The sequence below is a fragment of the Talpa occidentalis genome, unplaced genomic scaffold (genome assembly GCF_014898055.3).
Source record: "Talpa occidentalis isolate TD23 unplaced genomic scaffold, MPIMG_talOcc4v2.1, whole genome shotgun sequence".
In the NCBI taxonomy this organism is placed as follows: Eukaryota; Metazoa; Chordata; class Mammalia; order Eulipotyphla; family Talpidae; genus Talpa; species Talpa occidentalis.
In genome coordinates this window covers 110519934-110543069 of record NW_026555331.1, presented here as the reverse complement: position 1 = coordinate 110543069, position 23136 = coordinate 110519934, and the positions used below count along the sequence as shown (strand labels likewise).

At 43.4% G+C, this 23136-nt stretch overlaps 1 protein-coding gene across 2 annotated transcripts in view; it reads right to left on the bottom strand.

Annotated features, from left to right (window-relative positions):
* The window catches only part of EEPD1 (endonuclease/exonuclease/phosphatase family domain containing 1), a 122386-nt gene extending 110003 nt beyond the window's left edge, over positions 1–12383 (bottom strand). Inside the window, exons 1-2 of one of the 2 annotated variants that reach the window (XM_037510212.2) lie at positions 12042–12383; positions 10404–11467 (exon numbers count right to left, since the gene is read on the bottom strand). In XM_037510212.2, coding sequence (XP_037366109.1) covers positions 10404–11281 — 878 coding nt within the window. In that variant the 5' untranslated portion in view covers positions 11282–11467; positions 12042–12383. The remainder of the gene's footprint in view (positions 1–10403; positions 11468–12041) is intronic. The other variant, XM_037510217.2, reaches the window with a different exon arrangement.
* Between the last annotated feature and the right edge of the window lie 10753 nt (positions 12384–23136).

The window sequence follows — 23136 nt, the reverse complement described above, 5'->3', positions numbered from 1 at the left end:
AGAAACAAGAAAGAACTCAAAGAAACAACCTAATCTCAAAACTCAAAGATCTAGAAAAAGAACAACAAAAAAGCCCCAAAACCAGTAGAAGAAAAGAAATAATAAAAACCAAAGCAGAAATAAATGAAATCAAAACTACAAAAACAATCCAAAAGATCAATGAAGCCAAGAGCTGGTTCTTCGAAAAAATAAATAAAATAGATAAACCCCTTGCCAGGCTCACAAGGGCAAAAAGGGAGAAAGCACAAATAAATAGGATAATAAATGAAAGAGGAGAAATCACAACGGACACAGCAGAAATCAAAAGAATAATCAGTAACTACTATGAACAGTTATATGGAAACAAGTTCAACAATCTAGAGGAGATGGACAAATTCCTACAACTCTACAATCACCCAAAGCTAGATAAAGAAGAAATAGAACACCTAAACAGACCAATTACAAGCAGCGAAATTGAAATGGTAATCAAAAACCTCCCCAAAAACAAAAGCCCAGGACCTGATGGATTTACAAATGAATTCTACCAAACATTCAGAGACGAATTGGTACCTATCCTTCACAAACTCTTCCAAAAAATTGAGAAGGAAGGTATAATACCTAACACGTTCTATGAAGCCAACATTACACTAATACCAAAACCGAACAAGGACAACACAAAAAAAGAAAACTATAGGCCAATCTCCCTAATGAACACTGATGCAAAAATCCTCAATAAAATTTTAGCTATCAGAATCCAACAGTGTATCCATAAGGTAATTCACCACGACCAAGTAGGATTCATTCCAGGGACACAAGGATGGTTTAACATCCGAAAATCAATCAACGTTATCCAACACATCTACAAAAAGAAATATAAAAACCATATGATAATATCAATAGATGCTGAGAAAGCTTTCGACAAAGTGCAACACCCATTCATGATAAAAGCCCTTGAAATTCTTGGGATACAAGGAACGTACCTCAACATCATAAAGGCCGTATATGACAAGCCAACAGCCAGTATCATTCTCAATGGTGAAAAGCTGAAAGCAATTCCATTAAGATCTGGAACAAGACAAGGATGTCCACTTTCACCACTGCTTTTCAATATAATACTGGAAGTCCTAGCCAGAGCAATAAGACAAGAGAAAGACATCCAAGGAATCCAAATAGGAAAAGAAGAAGTCAAACTATCACTCTTTGCAGATGATATGATAATATACATAGAGAACCCCAAAAACTCCACAGAAAAACTAATTCAACTCATCAATCAGTTCAGTAAAGTGGCAGGATACAAAATCAACACGCAAAAGTCAGTAGCCTTCCTATATACAAACAATAAATCTGAAGAAGAAGAAATCAAAAAAACCATCCCTTTTATTATTGAAACAAAAAAAATCAAATATTTGGGAATAAATCTAACAAAAGAGGTAAAGGACCTATACAAAGAAAACTATAAAACACTGTTAAAAGAAATAGAAGAAGACACAAAGAAATGGAAAGACATCCCCTGCTCATGGATTGGGAGAATAAACATTATTAAAATGGCCATCCTACCAAAAGCAATATACAGATTCAATGCTATTCCAATCAAATTTCAATGTCATTCTTCAAAGAAATAGAACAATTATTGATGAAATTCATATGGAATCATAAAAAACCCTGAATAGCCAAAGCTCTCCTGAAAAAAAAAGAAGGGAATGGAGGCATCACACTCCCAGACTTCAAACTCTACTACAAAGCCATAATCATCAAAACTGCATGGTATTGGAACAAGAACAGACATACAGACCAATGGAATCGAATAGAAAATCCAGAAATAAACCCACAGATTTATGGTCAACTAATCTTTGACAAAGGAGCAAAGACTATGCATTGGAGCAAAGAAAGTTTGTTCAATAAATGGTGCTGGGAAAACTGGGTCGCTACATGCAAAAGAATGAAGCTTGACCACTACCTCACACCATATACAAAAATCAACTCAAAATGGATTAAAGAACTAGACATAAGACCTGAAACCATAAAATACATAGAAGGAAATACAGGCGAAACACTACGTGATTTGCATATCAAAGACATCTTTACAGACACATCACCCAAAGCAGTGATAGTGAAGGCAAAGATCAACAGCTGGGACTACATCAAATTAAAGAGCTTCTGCACAGCAAAAGAGACAATAACAAAAACAAAGAGAAACCCCACCAACTGGGAGAAAATTTTTGCACCCAACACTAATGATAAAGGACTGATCACAAAAATCTACAAAGAGCTGATGAGACTCAACAACAACAAAGAAAATAATCCAGTCAAAAAATGGACAGAGGAACTAAAAAGAAACTTCTCTGAAGAGGAAATGCGAATGGCCAACAGGCATATGAAAAAATGTTCAACCTCACTTGCAATCAGGGAAATGCAAATCAAAACTACCATGAGATACCATCTTACACCAGTGAGAATGGCACATATTAAAAAAACTAGCAACAACAAATGTTGGTGAGGGTGTGGAGAAAAAGGAACTCTTCTGCACTGTTGGTGGGAGTGCAAACTGGTCCAACCACTATGGAGAGCTGTGTGGAGATTTCTGGACCTACTAAACATAGAGCTTCCACAGGATCCAGCAATTCCACTCCTAGGTATTTACCCAAAGGACACAGAAACATCAATTCCAAAGAACACCTGCACCCCTATGTTTATAGCAGCACTGTTTACAATAGCTAAGCTTTGGAAACAGCCCAAATGCCCAAAAATAGATGACTGGATCAAGAAGATGTGGTACATATATACCATGGAATATTACTCAGCATTCAAAAAAGATAAACACATGCAATTTGCAGCAACATGGATGGAGCTGGAAGGGATCATGCTCAGTGAAATAAGCCAAAAAGAAAAAGAAAAATACCGGATGGTCTCACTCATAGCAGGGATCTAGAAAACTTAAATAAGGGACCAGGAAAATGAATAACTATAAGAAAGTGAAAATCAAAATCAACAAAAACTATGAACCAGAGACACTTTTTGGGGGGTGGGGGGCGGGAGGGGAGGGATTGGGGTCAGAATGGGGGGATTGCAATTGTATGGGGAATATAAAAATAAAATTTATTAATTAAAAATAAATAAATAAATAAATAAATAAAATTATAATAAATAAATAAAATAAAAAAACAGATGCGAAAAACTTAAGAGGCAGACTGAATTTGCTTTAATGGAGTGCGTTCTGGAGAAGTTTTTAAAAACCAAGTATTGGATCAGTATTTAAAAAACCAACAAGACAAGGAGACCTCCCACTTTAAAAGACACTATACTTTCAGCACACCATGAGAAACACTAAGCACCCATTTCACCTTCCAGCTTTGGTTTGAGCAAACAAGATTCAGATCCTTAAAATACCATAAAACCACACCCAAAACGCACGTAACCTTAAATGTGGCAATGTGAACAACATTCTCTTGGCTGAAGCTCTGTATTTCAGGAGTTTATAGTGGCCTCCAGATAAAACAATTGAAGGTCCAGCCTAACAGCTTAATCAGGTAATGACTGAACCAAAATAGAACCTACAGGAAACAAAGGCTCACTGGCAACAAACAACAAAGCAACATAGTTTGGGAGCTGTAGTGGGTGCAGAAAACCCAGGGCTTCTGTATCTAGTAGTTAGGTAGGATTTAAGACTTTTCTTCCTATGAAATGTCCACTCTGAACACATCTCCCCAGGGTCCCCATACAAAGTAATGCAGCCATTTGGAATCTGTCAATCAAAACATTACAGTAAGAACTTGTCCAGACCAGGGAGAATCTGAGGTTCCTAAATATTATTTGAAGACTGGACACCTGCAGTTAGAGCAGGGCATTATGGCAGCATCTCCTGGCTGTTGTGATGCTAGGAGTCATGGATATGGCATTTCCACTCAGCTGTACTCACTATACACAGAGCAGGGTGTCCATGATGAGCTCATCAAATGTCAGTGACATACATCATTTGATTTGTTATTGGCAGAAATATTATCAGGGAATTCTGGGATAAAATCTTCTATAAGGTAGGGAAATTTTGAAATAAAAATAACATATTTGGGCCTCCCCGGTGGCACAGCGGTTGAGCGCTGGGTTGCGAAGCTGCCCGCAGCCTCTGCAGCGCCGGTTCGATCCCTGGCGGCTGGTAAGGGTCCCACATGGCGCGCAGACCTCTCCTGCCTCCCGCTGTTCCCCTCAGCAGTGTGTTTCGTCAGTCTGCCTGCTCTGCTCTCCCCTCTGGCTCTGGTGAATTCTCTCACCCTCCCGTGCTTCTGACTGTACCCAGTGCTTGTATAAATAAATAAATCTTAAAAAAAAAAATATTTGAGTAACATACACCTTACCTTACCTCTTCCTAAGTGAGTTTGCATATTTGATTCTCCATAGCGTGACTGCATTTGTACAAGCCTGCTATGTTCCTATCTTAACATTTCAGGTTATAGACCTTGGTGGTGGGCCAGCCTAGACTCCTGCATGTAAGAAAATGACTCCCATTTTCCACTCTTCACTCCTCAATTGTGTGAAGGGCTGCTGACCTCCCCTCTTATTGCCCCTCCCACCCCATGCCATCACACTCTTGCTACTCAGACCCCAAGCTCCCCTCCAAATAAGCCTCTTCCCAACCACCTGATGAGGGTCCTGCCCCTATTCTTTCTCCTGAGCTTTCCACATACCGCAGGAACCAGACATACAGGTGCTATAGTCCTGTAGTGAAGCTTCTCCTCCTTCCTCATCACACACCCTCGTAAATATCTGCAAAATGTCTCCTTCCAAAGACTGAACTCCCTGATGACAGGGCGGGGTCGCCTTGTGCCCTGACCTCACCAGATACCAGGCTCAGAGTAGTCTTCAATCAGTATCGAATTTATGTAAATGGCTTTTGATAGAGATAGTCCACTAAAACTCCCCTAAAATGACTTTGTTCTCCGTGTCATAGATAATAAAGAGAAAATGTGGCCTTGCTAGGCACCAGGTCTGCAGAGAGAACAGACCACAAAGCCTCTTCCTCCACCCAGTACGGACCAAGATCCCAGGGAGGAAGCAGCAGTGGAGGGGATGAGGTGAGCAAGCTGCATCGTGTGGAGAAGATGTTGAGGCATGCCAGTCAGCCCCGGGATTTCTTAAATGCCTCTGAGCCTGTCTTCTAGGAATCCACCAGTTAATCCTCCCAATATCCCAAACAGGCAAGTCTTTCCAGTTTCTACCTCTAAAAGATCCTCTCTTCCCCATCTACTTTCCCTTTTCCCAGGTCACTATCTTTTTTAGCCTTTATCTGCAAAGCCTCTCAACTCCACAACACACTCCAGTGCCCCTCCTCACCCCTCCAAGCTACCAGAACAACCCAGTAACCAGTCATTTATCAGTCTCTCCTAACTCTCTATGGCCTTCTTTGGTTGTTAAAATAAAAGCCTTGGAGACCCTGCCTCTGGTCTTGCCTGCCCCTGCAACCCAGTCACTTGATATTCCCAGAACTCTGGTTTGCTGTCTAGAGCACTCTCAGGGCCTTTGATTGCGCTTGCTGATTTGTCTAGTAGAGCACTCTTTTCCCCAACTTTTTCATTCCTGGCACCTTCTCATCCATCAGCTTTCAACTGAGACCTGTCTGGAACCCCATCTAGCTCAAGACTGTCTTTGGCTCCACCCTCCTCAGCATTCGCGACTATCTGTAATTACGTGTCTACATACTGATTTGTTCATCTCCCTGCCTTGCACGGAAGCTCCATAGGAGTGGGGATTTTTTTTTTCTCTACTTTATTACTAGAGCCTGAGACAGCACTTGGTATCTAGTGGAACTCAACAGATACATGAATGAATAAGAAGGAATAAATATCTCCTGGGAGAATCAATACTATCAAATCCCTCAAATCAGATCCCAAATGGACCCAGCTTTCCTGAAGGACAAAAATAACATCCTTCCCTTTGGCGAAATAAACTCATTGTCAGTGTTCTGTGCACAGCATGACTCTTTTCATTCATACTGTCTTTATCAATCCATAGCAGTCCCATTACTGACCACCTTCTTTCTCTGAAAATGACCGAGAGTTCCTTGGCTCAGAAAATTAGAACTTTGCCTTGGAACTGAGCCAAGGTCACAGATTCATACTTGAGGAGCGGGGTGGAGGGCCCTGTCCCTTTCTGGATTGCTCTACCTCTGGCCATAAGCCCTGTCCTTCAGAGGAACAAACACAGGAAGGGAGCAGAAGCCTCCAAGGGCTTGACTCAGTTCCAAGAGTCTAGATGAAGCCGTGGTGCCTGGTCAGTACCAGACCCAAGACAGGGAAGATATACTGGAGGGCCAGTAAAAGGACATGGAATTTGGGAAGAGACGCCTCCATTTCCTACTTTGAAATCAGACAAATACCTGGTTTCAAATCCTGACCCCAATATCTACATTTCTGAAGTCCACGTGGTGCTATTTAATCTCTCTGAGCCTCAATTTCCACAGCTGTCTAAATGCTTTGACAATTTCTATTTTAAGGGCAGTGCTGGAGGGCGGTGCGGTGGGGTGTGTGGGTTGCCCCCAGATGTTATGTCTGGCTGCATCAACCCATCTTTCAATTCCCCATGATAAGCCTATTATTTTTATGAGAAAAAATACAATAGTTATCAATCAAGCTTGGTGACTTGCCACAGAAATCTTGGTTTATCAGACTGTTTTGAGACTGAGCCATACCAGTCTACTTGTATTTACTTAATTCCACTAAATAGCAGGGCCAAACTGACTCCTGAATTTAGCATATGCATGTACATAGCAGTCATTCAATACATATTTTTTATTGAATGAATCAAGGAACAATTCATATAGGTTGTGTCTACACTGACCCTACTAATCAAGCCTAATGAAGAAAAAACTCTTTTTTCACAATCAGTGTTTATACCAGGCACTAATTCACTCATGCTTTTCATACTTGGGACACTTGTGTATTGAGAAAACAGATTTAGACCACTCTAAAGTTAAAGTCGTTGACACTCAAGTTCCCTTCTGATGCAGGCCACGGGAAAACAAGCAGGTAGATGTTAAGCCTCCTTATTTCTTTTAGAGATTCTCTGTCAGCATCCCCAGGGTTTATACTTTGAGAAACCAAAGGTACTTTTTGAAATAGAACACCTCCTCAGAAAAGAAATGAAAAATAAAACTTAAACCATCTTCATTCCATCTGTAGGCTGTCACCAAATTTTGCAAGGATGTTTAGCAGAAGCACTCCTCCTTTAGTCTTGCTCCACAAATACAAAGAAGGAAAAACATTGCCTAAGACTGAGATTTGGCAAAGGGTTGTGATGAAACCCATCAGTTCTGTGCCCAGCATGACGTCCTTGAAGACTTCTGGTGATTGCACGATAAGCTAGCTTTCTGCCCTCCTACCTCAGGCTTCATGTGCAAAATATGGTTTCTTGTGGCTCACATGTGTTCATCTACCAATGAATGCAGCAACATCTCAGGACAAGAAAGGACTCTAACTCCCATCCTTCACAGGCATGCTGTAGTCCAAGAAAACACACCTACTAAAGCAGAGAGGAAAACTAAGGGCTAGCTATTCCCTTTGCAAAAAAAAAAAAGAGTTCAAGGCTCAAAGATCTCTCTCTATCTCTCTCTCTCTCTCTACCCCAACCCTCCTTCTCTCTCCTTTTCTTTCTCTCTTTCTTTCCCACCCCCGCCTCCAGTAGCCATATTTAACAGATGGAAAAACTGAGACCTGGAGAAGTTAAGGAATTTCACCAATTTAACACAGAAGAGGTGGGACCAAGGGTTTCTTTAAAATGTCTTTACAACAGATTTAAGAAAAAGTGCCTAGCACACAATTTGGCATGTGCCCTTAACTGGGAAGAATGTGGAATGCCTGAACAAGAGGCAGAGTTAAAATAAACTTGTTTGCAAAGATGCTGGGTCTAAAGTCAGGAGGTCTAGGTCTTAGTCCCAGTTGAGTCATCAATAAATTGGAGGATGGAGGCAAGTCACTCAACTTCATCTAACCCAAAGACAGAGATTCATTAATGAAAGCAAGCATCACCTACTTCTCAGAGTAACTGGGGAAATCAAACGAATGGGAAAGCTTTTGGAAAATATGAAGGCACATCCAAAAATTATATGTATACATTTAGGAAAATAAGGGGCTCCTGGAAATTTACCTGCATCCATTCTTGCTCAAATGAAATGTATTTCCTCTTACTAATAAAGGGAACAATTGCAATGCAAGAGATTTTTGTGAATCAGGATGAACACACAGCTCTGTCTTGGACTCATGATCCACTTTGTCACAGCCAGCTGTCTTTGGTGTCCTAGCACAGTTACATGGGCAACGTACTCACACCAGCTCTGCAGGGGATCAGACCCTAAGCCTATTATTTCTTGTTTACCAAGAAGGTGCTAGGAGAGCCCAGAATGCTAAACATACTGTGAATAAGCAAAAGGAACCATCAGCCCACAGAAAAACGCATGTGGGTGAATGTGACAAATGTGACAGAGGTGTAGGTTACCTTCCTACTTACTTCCAGGGGCTTCTGGGTTTGGATAAGCTCTTCTAGCACCCTTGCCTGAGGATAGCAGTTTAAAGTCTTCAACAACTCACCACCCCTCTAGAAAGTGCAAAAAAGGAAAACCAAGACAAATCCTAATTCCACACTGGAAGGAGTTATCTGTCCCTTCTTCAGTGTCCCTAGTTTCCCAGTTACCCGCTGAAGAGTGGAACCTTCAAGGGTTCTACAGGGGCAATCAAACAATCAAAGGAAACATAGGACCTAATAAGTGCTGCACGGCTCCCCCAACCTTGCCAGAAAAACCAGCACAGGGAAAAGTATTTTCCAGAGCAAACTATGGGGGAGAGCTGATGCCACACATAGTATGGTGGAGCTCAAACTTTGTGTGCAGCAGAACCACGCAGAGGGCATGCAAGAATACAGAAATCCACAGCTTCTGAGTCAGTGGCTGATGTTGATGTTGGTCCAAGGACCATACTGGAAAAATAGCTGTCACAGTAAATGTGCAAGGGTGCCTAGGTAGTGATTCCCACTGGGGTAACTTCGGATACCAATTCATCTCTTTCTCCCCCCAAATTGAGCCTTAATAAAACTCATGATAGGAATTAAATGGCTGTCCTTCCCTGGATTGCCCACCCCTCCCCTTCCCTTATGTCCTTGGTGCTCTCAATGAACCATGATCAAGCCATCCCTGATAAATACCTCACGGGGCTGGGTCTAGTTCTTATCTGTACACATGCTGATTTTGTAAAAGGACTGAGTTATGGTGCAAAACAGGACACAGCAGTGCAGAAAGAGCACTTAGGGGCTCTTGGGTCCAGTTCTCCAACCCAGGGCACAATCCCTCAGTAATGAGAGTGTGCTACCAGGACATACGAGAGAAATGTTTTGATCTGGTTTTCTCCTCACTTATTACCCTGATGGTCTGCACAACTCACAGTGATTATCTGCCATGAGTTTACTTCATGTCACCAAACTACCACCTGCCAGCCCCATCAACAAGCCAATACAGAGAAAAGAAGCAAGAGGCTACAAACATTACACACCTCTGGTGGGTGGCAGGGTCAAATCCCTCCAGGCCAGTATCAGAGGCTTTCTGACCTAGAGGAACTGTTAAAAATACTCGTTTTCTTCCCAAAGCTGACTGCATTATATAAACCTATTTTACTAACTGGAAGACTTACTGTTACAATAATATTGTTTTTGTTTTATGGAGACTTAACAGAAGTTCCTACAGAGATCAATGTCAGGAAAATGTAAACACTGAAAAGAGGCTATCCTACAATTCTCTTCCCCAAAGGTTCAAACGGGAAAATCTGACCAATATTCACCACACATCAGTTTGGCTATGAGACGAGAGAGGGAACATACATTTGGGGCTGCAATTGTGGGCCCGAAAACCAACTTCAGGCTAAATAAGAAAAAAGAATGAAGAGAGATTCATTCACAGCATTTTGGTAAATATACAATACAAGTGTTTTCAAATACCTGATCTTTAAGATGATTTTGTGCACACAGACATATTTAATGGAACAAATGTGACTTTCCCTCCCTTAAAAACAATCCAATTAGCTCTTTCTCACATGTAAAACTGTACAATAGTTCCTAGGTTCTGAGTGCCTGATCTTGGTATATCCCACCAAGTCCAGTGAGTCAAACAACAGACTCCAAAGCAATAACACCAACATAATCGCCACTTAGCCCAAATTATGAACTGATCTCAGATATGCCACATTCAAGACCAAGGCCATGAGCAGAAGGAGATTCTGGAGCAGAAGGAGAGCTCAGTCACAGGAGACAATATTGGCTATAGTCTCAAGAACACTTAGCAAATAGTGTTGGCCCTTCCCTACCTTCCAAAAAGTCCACTCATCTGCATGCACAGATGAGGACATGCAAGAGCTGTTTTGACACCGAACACCCTTGGTGGTTCCTGTCCTCACCTGTTTTCCAGAAGCGTCATGCACACCACCTCTCGAACTCCAGGGTTGTTGGCCTTCTCCACCGAGCAGCCCTGCAAGTTCCAAGTAGCCAGCCTTAACACAGGTCTCCCATCCCTCGTGCCTCCAAAGGCCTCCACAGAAGGCCTAGTGGAGATAATCTGTGTGGGCCCCCCTGGTGGCAGGTCCAGATCTTCACTTTGCAGACTGAGGGAGGTGGGACTGGGGTGAGGCTTGGCAGTGAAAGTCAGACCCCCATTGGTGTGAGTGGATGGAGGTCTGGACCTCTCAGCAAACACCTGGTGCCTTATCCGGTCCAAGAATGCAGCGTTGATACCACCCATCCTCACCAGGTCCTCAACGCTGCGGAAGGGCCCATGCTCACGGCGATAGTCCACGATGCTGACTGCCATCTTCTCTGTGAGACCTCGCACGCTCATGAGCTGGGCCGGTGTGGCAGTGTTGATGTTGACACGAGGGGTGAGAGGTACAGAGGTGGCCAAGTGGTGAGGTTGCTGCTCTGCCAGCAGGTCCCTTCGCAGCGAGCTGGGAGAGTGTTGTGCTGAGCTTCCCTTACTGCTCACACAGATCTCAAACTTGACCTGCTCCAGTTTGGTGGCACCCACACCACTTACAAGTGCCAGGTCTTCTACTTTCTTGAAGCCACCGATGTATTCGCGGTACTCCACGATGCTGCGCGCCACTGCACGTGTTACCCCGGGCAGGGTCATCAATTCCTCTTCTGTGGCTGTGTTGATGTTGAGGCGCTCCTGATTCACTAGAATGTTGCTGAAGTTGCAGGCTGCACTGAATTTGCGGCTGTGGGACAGGTCCGAGGGGTCCCTGGGGATAGAGCGGTGGCAGCCCAGGGTGCTCCCCATGGCTGGTCAGGATCAGGCCCCCAGAAAGGCCTCACTACCACAGAAGAACTCTCTGGATAGGGATTCAACTCAGGAGACCTTAGAGGGACAGAATGGAAGGTGCTTGATTCAGGCGGAGAACCAGTTCTCAGACAAACGCTAACTCTCCATGGCCAGAGCGTCCAAAAGAACCTTTCATTTGGTCACCTAGAAAACAAATTAATAAGCACATAAGTTGATTGAATTAATCAGTTTGCATTAATTAGCCTTCCCTACCTAGACAGAACTGGAATTCTAAACAAGAAGCCCCAGGCTAGTGGCTATCCAGGAACCTCTGAACAAATACACAAAATTAGGCTGGCCCATGTGCATTTTCCTCTGGAGAGATCAGGGGTGTGCTTTCTGTTTGTTTTTGTTCTAATATCACATTGCAGTCCAAAGGCTACCAATCCCTTCTCTTGGGAAGCGACTGATCCTCATCAGCAGATACCGTCACCTCTCAACTCTGGCGACTCTGGGACTCTCTCTCCTCTTTGGTCGCTCCCACCTGGGCTCTAGCAGAAGGCAGGGCTCATCCCTTACGGCTGCCCGCGTCTGACAGTCAGGGCCACGTCAACTTGGGAATCCTGTCCTCACTAGTACTGACTCGGAGACGGGCTTCCCAGACCCCCCACCCGACCCACCGCCAGTGCCTGCGCCCTTCGGCCGCTTCCCGGGGACGTCCTTCTTCCACCTGCAGCTCCCAAGCCCGCGTCCAGCCGGGACAGCGGGGGGCCCGTACCTCCAGCTGGGGTGCCCGCGCGGCTGCCAGTCAGGGGCCGGGGCCCAGGATCCCTTGCACGCCGCCTCGGGCCCCGCGTCCCAGTTCTGTCTGCGGGAGAAACTCTCAGAGTCGCTCTCCCGGAGCGGGCGGGAGCTACAGAGCTGCTCAGAGGCGGAGCGGCCGCTGAATCTGGGAGCCGCGACCGCACCAAGGCTAGCGACCGCACCAGGACTTGCGGCGTCGCCGCAGTCGCGTTAATCCAGGAAAAAGTCCTGCGCCCCGCTCAGACGTCGGGATCCGCCAGAATCGCGGCCAATGCCCAGCACCAGCTCCACCGCTCCCGCTCGCCGCCAGTGTCACAGTCGGAGTCCCGGCCGCGCCGCCCCCGCCGCCCGCGCCTCCTCGGGCACCTCGGCCACGCCTCCTCCCGCGCGTGACTCCGCCCCTGGGCGCCCGCGGGCCTGTGGGCGGGGCCTGGGCGTGAGGCGAGGGGACCCGGAGGGGGCGGGGCCCTGAGTGCGAGGGGCGGGGCCATAGTGGGAGGGGCGGGACCTTGAGGGGGAGAGGTAGAGCCCGGACGCTCAGGGGTGGAGTGCGGAGCCGGCGCGTGAGAGGGGGAGGATCCTGCTGCGCGGGCCCGGCCGGAGCTCCTGGGGGAGGAGATGGAACTCCCGAGCGCGGAGGCGGATCGTCGCGGGCAGAGGCGGGCCTGGGAGCGCAGGCGGGACTTAGGGGCTGAAGGGGCGGGGTCAACGCCAAGGCTGCAGTCACCCCGAGGGGGGTTCCTCGGGTCTGCTGCTCCTTAACCGAGGTTACGACCCAGCACTGAAGGCTGGTTGCATGCACTGAAGGCTGGTTGCATGCATATAGGCATCTGAGGAACCACTTGCCCGAGGGGCTCTCAGGGGCTCGAACACTATGTCACTGCCAGCCCCAGTTAGTCCGATTGGGGGGCTTAAGGCCAGGACCAGTTTACTCCTACTGGGAGGCATCCTTGTGGATCAGAGGCCTTGTTCAGTTCCGCAGTCAATTTTATCTGAGACATTCCAGTGCGGACTGAAAGAGGTCTTTTTTACTGCCACCCCCTACTTTAGGCCTCCTCTTTTCTTCTGCTGGAGTATACCTTTGCTCTGCTCACAGAGAGGTATCTTCAAAAGACTCTAGTAATTCATTGGAGGGGTGCACACCTCCAGTTATCTAGAGATACATTCATGTGGGTCATTTATAAGGTTGTGCTCTAAGCAAATAGGATATGTTTCTATAAATTTTAATTCTAATCATAAAAAGAAAGGAAATGTTACTTGAAATGGAGGCTGCTTCCCAAAATTCAGAACAGTTTTTGGATCAGACAACTAAATGACAATTTAGTTAAAGATTATAGAACCCGCTGCATTACAGTGGATTCACAAAACTAGAGTACTCGATTAAACAAACTATGTGGTGATTGTGTTGAATACTTTGACCCTGGGTGAAGGACCCAGAGGACCTTTAGTGTCCTCTGAAGTTTCATCCTCAGTCTATGTGACCAGTGCTCTGTTTGAAATTTCCAACGCTAGATCCCAGGAACTGTCAGGGAAGACAGAAGGAACTTCAGATATGAAAAGAGAAGCAGTTAGACTTGGCAGAATGCTATTGTCTTTCTGAGACACATTCCCCTACTGTCTATATTCACCAGGACTCTTAAACACAAGTGACAGAAATCTGAGTCAAACTAGCTTTGTTTTTTTTTTTTTTTAATTAATTAATTATTTTTTTTAATAGAGGCATGTTTATTTATTTATTTGTTTGTTTGTTTGTTTTTGTTTATACATGCACTGGGTACAGTCAGAAGCACAGGAGGGTGAGAGAATTCACCAGAGCCAGAGCGGGGAGCAGAGCAGGCAGAAGGACTGAAGTACACTGCTGAGGGGAGCAGCGGGCGGCAGGAGAGGTCTGCGCGCCATGTGGGACCCTCCTCTGGTGGCCGGGGAGCAGCCGGGGATCGAACCGGCGCCGCAGAGGCCGCGGGCAGCTTCGCAACCCAGCGCTCAACCGCTGCGCCACTGGGGAGGCCCTTGTTGTTTTTTTTTTTTTAAGATTAATTTATTTTATTTATACAAGCACTCGGTACAGTCAGAAGCACAGGAGGGTGAGAGAATTCACCAGAGCCAGAGAGGGGGAACAGAACAGGCAGACTGACGAAATACACTGCTGAGGGGAGCAGCGGGCGAGGCAGGAGAGGTCTGTCGTGCCATGTGGAAACCCTCGCCGGTGGCCCGGGATCGAACTGGCACTGCAGAGACTGCAGGCAGCTTTGTAGCCCAGTGCTCAACCACTGCGCCACCAGGGGAGGCCCTGAGTCAAACTAGTTTATACCAAAAGGGAGGGTCCTGGGTTCTTGTCTAGAAAAGTTAGGGAATATTTCTTAAAGCCATAAGCATGACTGCATCCAGCTCAAATGGTGGTGTCAAAACTTGGTGTGACCCCTTCCACCTTTCTCCTCCACTTAACCCACATACCAGCAATAGGCTACATTTTGTCACTCCTTTCCTTCTATAATACTGCTTTAGCCAGGGGAAAAAATATTTAAGATAAGCAGGAAAATTGCTTTTAGAGGATGTAAAAGTCTGTTGAGAAAAGGCGTTTGATGGGCCTTTGAAGCTGTAGAAGGACAGCCTGGGGCCATGGCAAATTGAACTAGAAGTAGAGAAACCATTTATTTTATTATCCAAACTTTAAAGGGTAAGGGAGGACACTATTAACTTCATTGGCACAACAGGTGAAATCCAATTTTACTCCCTGTAAACCTAAGCATATGTTCCCCCCTTGGTAGCTATGAAGCCAAGAGTTAGCTAAATGCAGTGCAGTAAGGAGATAGCCAGAAGGAGATAGCCAAATTTGGGACTGACCCTCCCAAATGTTGGTAAAGATATGGAGTAATGAAACTTTCAAATATTACTTGGTGGGAGTGTTAGATGGTATACCCACTTTGAAAATCAGATTGACAGTTTCTTCAAAAGTTAAACATGTCTCTACCATACCACCCAAATATTTCACTCAAGCATGAAACCTGAAAACTTGCAGTGAATGTTTATAGGAGTTTCATCTGTTAAATCCAAAACCCAGAAACAGCCAAAATCCAACAGCAGATGAATAAACAAATGGTGGTATATACATATTGACATAATACTCAGCAATAAAGACAAACTATTAATACACACAAGAATGCCGAACAATCTCAAAATTATATTAAAAGAAGTTAGGCAAAAAAGAGAGGGAGAACATATTGTATGATTTCATTTTATTTTTTAAAAAATTAAAAAATATGAACTAATCTATATAGAAAGAAAGCAGATATTTATTTGCCTGGGGATGGGGTTGAGAGAGAATTGGATTTAAAAGGAAACAAGGAAACTTTGAAAGGTGATGGGAATGTTTGAGAGGTCATTCCATCATGTATTCACTGATATAATACACACTTTAAATACCTATAGTTTAGTGGACTTTAATTATAGCTCAATAAAGTTGGGGCATAATCTTCATAAAATAAAAAAAAAAAAAGAATGCTCTTTGTACTTAAAAAAAAATAGAATTATTGGTGGGTGGGAGAGGAGAAAGTAAAAGAGGAGAAGGAGGAAGAAAGGGACCCATGAAGAAGTTGAGTCTGGAGCTCGTGGAAGAGTAGACCAGTGCACATTTCACAGTTAGGGCTGGGGCCTCAAAAGGAGGGAGTACTGTCACAGGGTAACCCCAGAGGAAACAGGGGTGACCCAGGTTGTGAGTCCTTACGTGCATATTTAACTTGGGATGAGACTCAAAAGTAGACACACAGAGGGAAATTTTTTTAAAAAGGTTTATTTACAAGGGGAATGAGAAAAAGGAAAGCAAACAGAGAGAGAGGATTGACAGGTCAGCATGTGGCTGGATGTTGTCTGTCCTACTACAGCACCATGTGAACTGAGACCAGAGTATAAGCCAAAGGCAGAAAGCAAAAGAACAAAACCATGCATGTGTTCAATCTTTTAAACCCAATATGACCCCTTAGCTCTGCTCCTAGCTCCCAGCAACTTCCCCTTTAGGAAGTCAGGTTCATGGCATACTGGCACTTAAAATCCTCAGCTCCTGAGATCTCACTGGTATGGAGAAGGGATGGATTCCTTTCAAGATGCCATTCACTGGCTCAGCATTTGCACCTTCCTGTTCCTCTAAAAGCACTAGAAAGCTTTAAAATTAATGATACCCATCAGTCTATTTTACCCACTACTGTACTATTCTTTGATATAACCTCTTGACAAGGAATATCTATTGAGATTGGGAATGTGACTCAGAATCCATTACACAGGATTTGAGCCAGTGTCATCTCACTAAGGAAGGACAGGAAGTTAGAGCCCAGTTGACATTTGATTTACATGAGTATGTCAAAGATCAAGGGGTCATATCACTCCAGTTGTGCTGCAACTGGAGCCACTACTACTTGCAAACAGAGTTCTCACCTGAGGTTCTGCCAGAGAGTTCGAGGTCATTGGCCTTTTGCTTCTTAGCAGTTTCAAAAGTGAAGGATGATTCCAGGGATGGAAAAGGTGGTGGAAGGTAAGATGTAAAAGCAGTTTTCAATTTCAACACCCACAGTGTTGGCCCTGGATATACCTCGACAAGATACAAGATTCCCAGAACTGATAGGCCAGCAGGAATGCAGACATTGGAATCAGTAAGAACAATGTATATTAGATGAGAGAGGAAGCCCTATGACTATGAATTAAAGTAACAATCTAGGGGACTTCCTTGGGAAGTGAGGGTAAGGATGTGATTTGAAAGAGGAGTAGGGAATGAGGCCCCAACACTGAAACCCTCAGTCCCAGCAGAGCTGCCCCTATTTCTTCAGTCAGTGATGTCCAGCCAGGCTACTGAAAGCTAACCTTGTATATTAGCCAAGCTGGATGCTGCCCTGAATATTGACCTCACTAGTAGATTTGTTGCTTTCTACCAAAGTAGAAACATTTGTGTTCCCCAAATGATGCAAGCATTGACAGTATACTTAAACAATCTACACTGGACCTGCCTCCCTGGGAGTTGTGTATGGGAGAGCAGGAAGTATCCACATAGACAGTGATAGTGGACAAATTCCAGCCTCCTGGATACAGACACTCAGCCATGAATCCCACCACCAGAAGTGGTTCTTGTGCATTTCCCTAAAGGAGTATTCTTCCCAACAGCTGGATGTGTAGATGGTTACATAGGTGGCCGCCAGGACTCTAGTCCCTATCTGATCCTTCCTACATTGACTCTGGACTTGGCCATATGACTTATTTTGGCCAATGGAGCATATCAAGAGTGAGACAAGCAGGAATTTGATAAGCACTTGCCTACTGGCTTTTGTCTTGTTCCTCTAGGGAATTGCTGATCTTTTTCTCTCTCCACAGTTTGGCCTTTTGCAGAATGACATATAGTTAGAATCACACAACAATAGCTTGTTCAGAGCAGCATCTTTTACTTAGCAATATGCATTATTTTTCCTGTAGTCTTTCCATGGCTTGATAGTTCATTTTGGGGGTTCTGAATATGTTTAGTCATCTGGTTGTACCAGTTTTATTTATCTATTTACTTGCTAAAAGACATTTATTTCCAAGTTTTGGCAATCATGAACAAAACTGCTATACATAAATTTGTCGATTTTTGTGTGAACAAGTTTTCAATTCATTTGGGTAAATGCAAAAGAATATGATTGCTGAATCTTATATTAAGAGTGTGTTTAGTTTTGTAAGAAACAAACTGTTTTCCAAAGGGCCGCATACAATCAAACTGTTTTCCAAAGGGCCTCATACCCTATTTACATTCCATCGTGATGGATAAGAGTTCCTGCTGTTCTACATCTTCCCCAGCTTTTAACATTGTATTTTGTATTTTGCCCATTTTCATAGGTATGTAATGTTATCTTACTGTTGTTTTAACTTGCAATTCCCTAATGATATAAGATGTTGAGAAACTTTTCATATGCTTACTTGACATCTATATACCTTATTTGGTGAGGTATCTAGTCAGACCTTTGCCCATTTTTAAATTAGGTTGTGTTTTCTTATTGTTGAGTTGTAAGAGTTCATCATTATTTGTTTGGATAAGAGGATCTTATCCCATGTATCTTTTGTAAATGAAATCTTTCTCTCTAGGTATTGTCATCTCACTCTTTTTCAGTGTCTTTTGTAGAGCAGAAAATTTTAATATTAATGAAAGTCAACTTAATCATTTTTTTATCTAGATCATGACTCTAGTATTATATCTTAAAAGGTCATTGCCAGCCCAAGGTCATTTAAATTTTCCCCTATTTTATATTCTAGATGTTTTATAATTTTGCATTTTACCTCTAGGATTATGATCCATTATTAATTAATTTTTATGAAGGGTGTAAGTTTTCTGTCTAGATTATTTTTTTTAAAGAATTTTTTTTTTATAGAGGCATGTTTTATTTATTTATTTATTTGTCTGTCTGTTTGTTTTTGTTTACACATGCACTGGGCACAGTCAGAAGCATGGGAGGGTGAGAGAATTCACCAGGGCCAGATCGGGGAGCAGAGCAGGCAGAGGGACCGAGGTGCAGCGGGCGGCAGGAGAGGTCTGCGCGCCATGTGGGACCCTCCTCCGGTGGCCGGGGAGCAGCCGGGGATCGAACCGTTGCCGCAGAGGCAGCGTGCAGCTTCGCAACCCAGCGCTCAACCGCTGCGCCACCGGGGAGGCCCCCTGTCTAGATTATTTCTGCATGTGAATATCCTCTTGTTTTAGCGTTTTGTTTAAAAGACTTATCTTTTCTCCATAACATCATTGCCTTTTCAATCTTGAAAAGAATCAGCTGACTATGTTTACATGTGTCCATTTCTCTTGATCTATTTGTCTGGTCTTTTACCAATGCCATACTCTCTTGATTTAGTAGTTTTGATGGAGGACAAGAATAGAAAGACTGGAAAGGAGGTGCCCCAAAACCAGAACCTGACTCACAAGGAGGTGGGGGTTGAGGGTAATAACAGGACCATTAACCCAGCGGTAGAGGTTGTGACCCTCAGGCACCAGTGCCTTATCACAAGGCATGATACCCAAGCAGGATCAAATGCTACAGGGAGTGGAGCACAGACATGAGGGTAAAGATATGGAGATTGGGCCCACCCTGGAATCTCTGGTCCCTTCCTGGTTTTGCCTGTTACCCAACATCAGCAACAAACAGGCCACTCCACGGAGGAGTGACCCTTCCCAAACAGAAGAGGACTCTATCAGTGCAGTCTCTGCACAGGCTGGGGGAAGCACTTGGTCTGCCCACTTGTGACTATGCAGATGCCTCTTCACCAACTCTCTCCCTCTGCAGGGCAGCAGCCTCTTGCCTGCCTGTGACCTGCTGGGACTTCTCTTCAGTGACCTCCCTCAGCGGAGGCAGCTCTCCTCAAGGCCAACTGCCTGCAACCATGCAGGTCTTTCTTAGCAAAACCAGTCCCTTTCCCTATCCCTAATAAACCTGCCCTTTAAATATAACTAACGTCTCCGTCTTACGGAGAAACTCGCCTGGGGAACTCGCCGTGTGTCGCCGAATTGAGAGCTCTGGTGAAACCTTTCCCAGAGTGAACCCAAGGACCCCGCAACTCTGCAAAACACCATCAGTTTTAAGGTAAGTCTTACCATCAGACAAGTGTCAGTCATGCAACTTTGTTCTCCTTCAATATTCAGTTGACAGTGCTGGGGCTTTAACTCCTCATGTAAACTCTAGAATCAGTTTGTGGATAACTATAAAATAACTTGCTGGGATTTTTATTGAAATTGCTCTGAATCTTAAATTAAATTAAGAATAACTGACATCTTGAAAATATTGAGTCTTCCTATTCACGCATGTGGAATATCTCTGCATTTATTTAGTTTCTGTTTGACTTCTTTCTTCAGAGTTTTATAGTTTTCCTCATATAGATCTTGTAATTGTTTTCTTAGACTTGTATTTCATTTGTTAGACTAAATATTTCATTTTTGGTGGTACTAATGTAAATGATATTGTTTTTAAAATTTTAAATTTCACTTGTTCATCGCAATATACTGGAAAGCATTTGACTTTTATATACATACACCTTATATTCAATAATCTTGCTATAATCACTTACTAGTTTCTGAAGGATTTTTGTTGATTCTTTTGGATTTGCTACATGTCATCCACAATCATATCATCTATAAACAAAAACAGTATTTTCCCTTCCCAAGGGATATATTTTTATATCCTTTTCTTGTCTTACTTTATTAGCTAGGACAATGTTGAAAAGACAGTGTAAAAGGGGACATCTTTCCTCTTAGCAGGAATGCTTCTAACTTCTCAACATTAAGTTTGATTTTTCTAGAGGAAGAATCAATTTAAATTCTCCTTTATTAATAAGCATTGAATTGTGTCAAATGCCTTCGAAGCAGTTCTCACCAGACATCATGTTGCATTTTCTCATGAAATGATTAAGTTTGATGTTATCTATGCATTTTACATAGATGTTCCTTATTAAGTTGAGGAAGTTCTTCCCCTCTATTCCTACTTTGCTGGGCATTTTTTTTTTTTAATCTTGAATGGATATTGAGTTATGTCAAGTGACTTTTCTGCGTCTATTGAGATGATCATATGATTTTTGTTCTTCAACTTGTTGATGTGAGGGAGTACATTAATGTTGAATCAGCCCTCCATGCCTAGAAAAAATTCCACTCAATGAAAGTATATAATTCTTTCTATATATTGTTAGGTTTGATTTACTAATGTCTTGTTCAGAATTGTTAGATGTACATTTTTTAGAGATATTGGTCTGTAGTTATCTATCTTGTGATAGTTTTGTCTGGTTTTGACATTTAAGTTAATCCTGATTTCATAAAATAAAGAAACATTTCTTCTTCTAGAAGTAGTTCTTTCTTCTGGAAGAAATTGTAGAGAATTAGTATAATTTCTTCCTTAAATGTTTGATAGAATTTACTAATGAATTCATCTTGTTAGAGGGAAAGAATGTCCTGAGCTAATTCCACACAGGCTTTGTGGACTCCAACCCCCACTCCAGACCAAAGCCTTCAAGACATTGGGAAAGACAAATCCCATCACCACCAAAGGGAAGGTTGCTGGGACCTGAGGGTGGAGTTAAGCAGCCAGGTTTGGTATAAAAACCAGACACGTGGGGGCCTCCCCGGTGGTGCAGCCGTTGAGCGCTGGGTTGCGAAGCTGCCTGCAGCCTCCACAACGCCAGCTCGATCCCCGGCTGCTCCCAGGCTGGAGGGTCCCACATCCCACATGGCGCGCAGACCTCTCCTGCCACCCACTGCTCCCCTCAGCAGTGTACTTTGGTCCTTCTGCCTGCTCTGCTCCCTGCTCTGGCTCTAGTGAATTCTCTCGCCCTCCCGTGCTTCTGACTGTATCCAGTGCTTGTATAAATAAATATTAAAAAAAAAAAAAAAAAAAACCAGACATGTGGGCCTTGGGGTCTAGCTCTGGCCTCTTGGCTTCTGGCTCTTGGCTCACTGCCAGCTCTCAGAGTGCCATTTGGGATTCCAGATCGGCAGATTGGGGTAGGACGCATTTAAGACTTTATCTCCACTTTTCTCCCTAAGTTGTATATTTCCTCATTTCCCCTTCCCTTGTGAATAAATCTTTTATTAACCTTTTGTGTGTGCCTGCAATGGAGTATTAAGTCCCTTTTAAGTGCGCTGGTGAGGACCCACAGTCAGGCAACCCGTTTTATATCCGGGCTGCCCTGTAACAATCTGAGTTTTGGTGCTTCTAATTTTTGAAAGTTATTAATAATGATTCAATTTCTTTAATAAATCTAGACTTATTCAAATCATCAATTGTGTCTTTTATTTTTCAAAATAAGTTTTAAAATATAATCAAAATGTTTCCAGGACAATAAGCTAAATAAAAAGGATTGTGAAAAAATTTGCCCCATATAGGTTCAATTTTTCTATTTTTGCACATGTACCAGCATAACTGCTGATGGAAATATTTCTTCTGGTCAGGTATGTGGACACTGTGGAAGAAACAGCTCCCAATCATTCTTACCTGTAAACCTGCATGTTTTGGTTTTACTAAGTTGCTAGCATCAGCTTCCATCATAGTGTTCAATACCAATTAAAAGCAGGCACCGCCATCCACAATTTCCAGGGTACCTAGAAGCATGTATTTCTTCCTCTTTCGGTGGCCTTGGTCTTCTTCCAGGGAAGTTGATTGTAAGGCAGGAATGAAGCTTTGGCAGTATGAGTTTGGGGTTCTTTGCATCAGATTTCTTCTTTAAGCTTAGAGTCTATTGACAGATATATTGTTTCATTTCATAGCTGAAATTAAAGGCCTTTGTCATTTTCCTGACATCATAAATGCCTTTTTATTTCTTATGATGCATGTAGCTCAAGATTACAGTGGCAAAGTCCCAAGAATAAGAGGTGGCTTCATTTACATTATCCATATGGAGAAAATTTACCATCAGAGGCACCAACCGTGTTGCCCCCCGACTTCCAGCATTATTGTTACAGAAAATAATATTCATTAATTTTTTAAGATGATATGATTATTACCATCATACTTAGGAATTGTAGCTTTATTCATTTCCTCTTAAAGGCAACATTTCCAGTTAGTTTCAGACTTCTACTTTTTCACGGAACAGTTTATTCTTTCATGCATGTTGAATTTGAGGGATGAAACATTCTTTTTTGTAGAGATGCTTGCTTTGATTTCTAATTAGGAGACTTCTCTTAGCATAGAATACTCCAGAGGTTGCTATTCCTCACTTATGATAAATCAAAGGCAACGCCTTGACACTTTGCATTCCTGGGGGTGGGATGAAGAGGTTCTTTCTGCCAGGTCATGGGCCAGCAGAAGGGATCATTGCTGAGTGGAGCTTGGGGAGAAATTCTCATACACACAGGAGAGCAGGTAAATCTCACCTGCCCTGCCTCTCCCTTCAGGGTGCCTGCTGGAAACAGCCAGGCCCCCTGATGATACTTTGCCTGTTCAACCCCAGCTTGCATTTTTCTGGTTCTCACCTTCTCTCCCCTCTCACCAATGCCTTTGGTCATTTTTAGCCACTTTTCTCATAAATACTGGAAAACTAAAGGCCTGGTGAAGTTGGTTGCTAACTCCACAGCCCCACTTCCATGAACA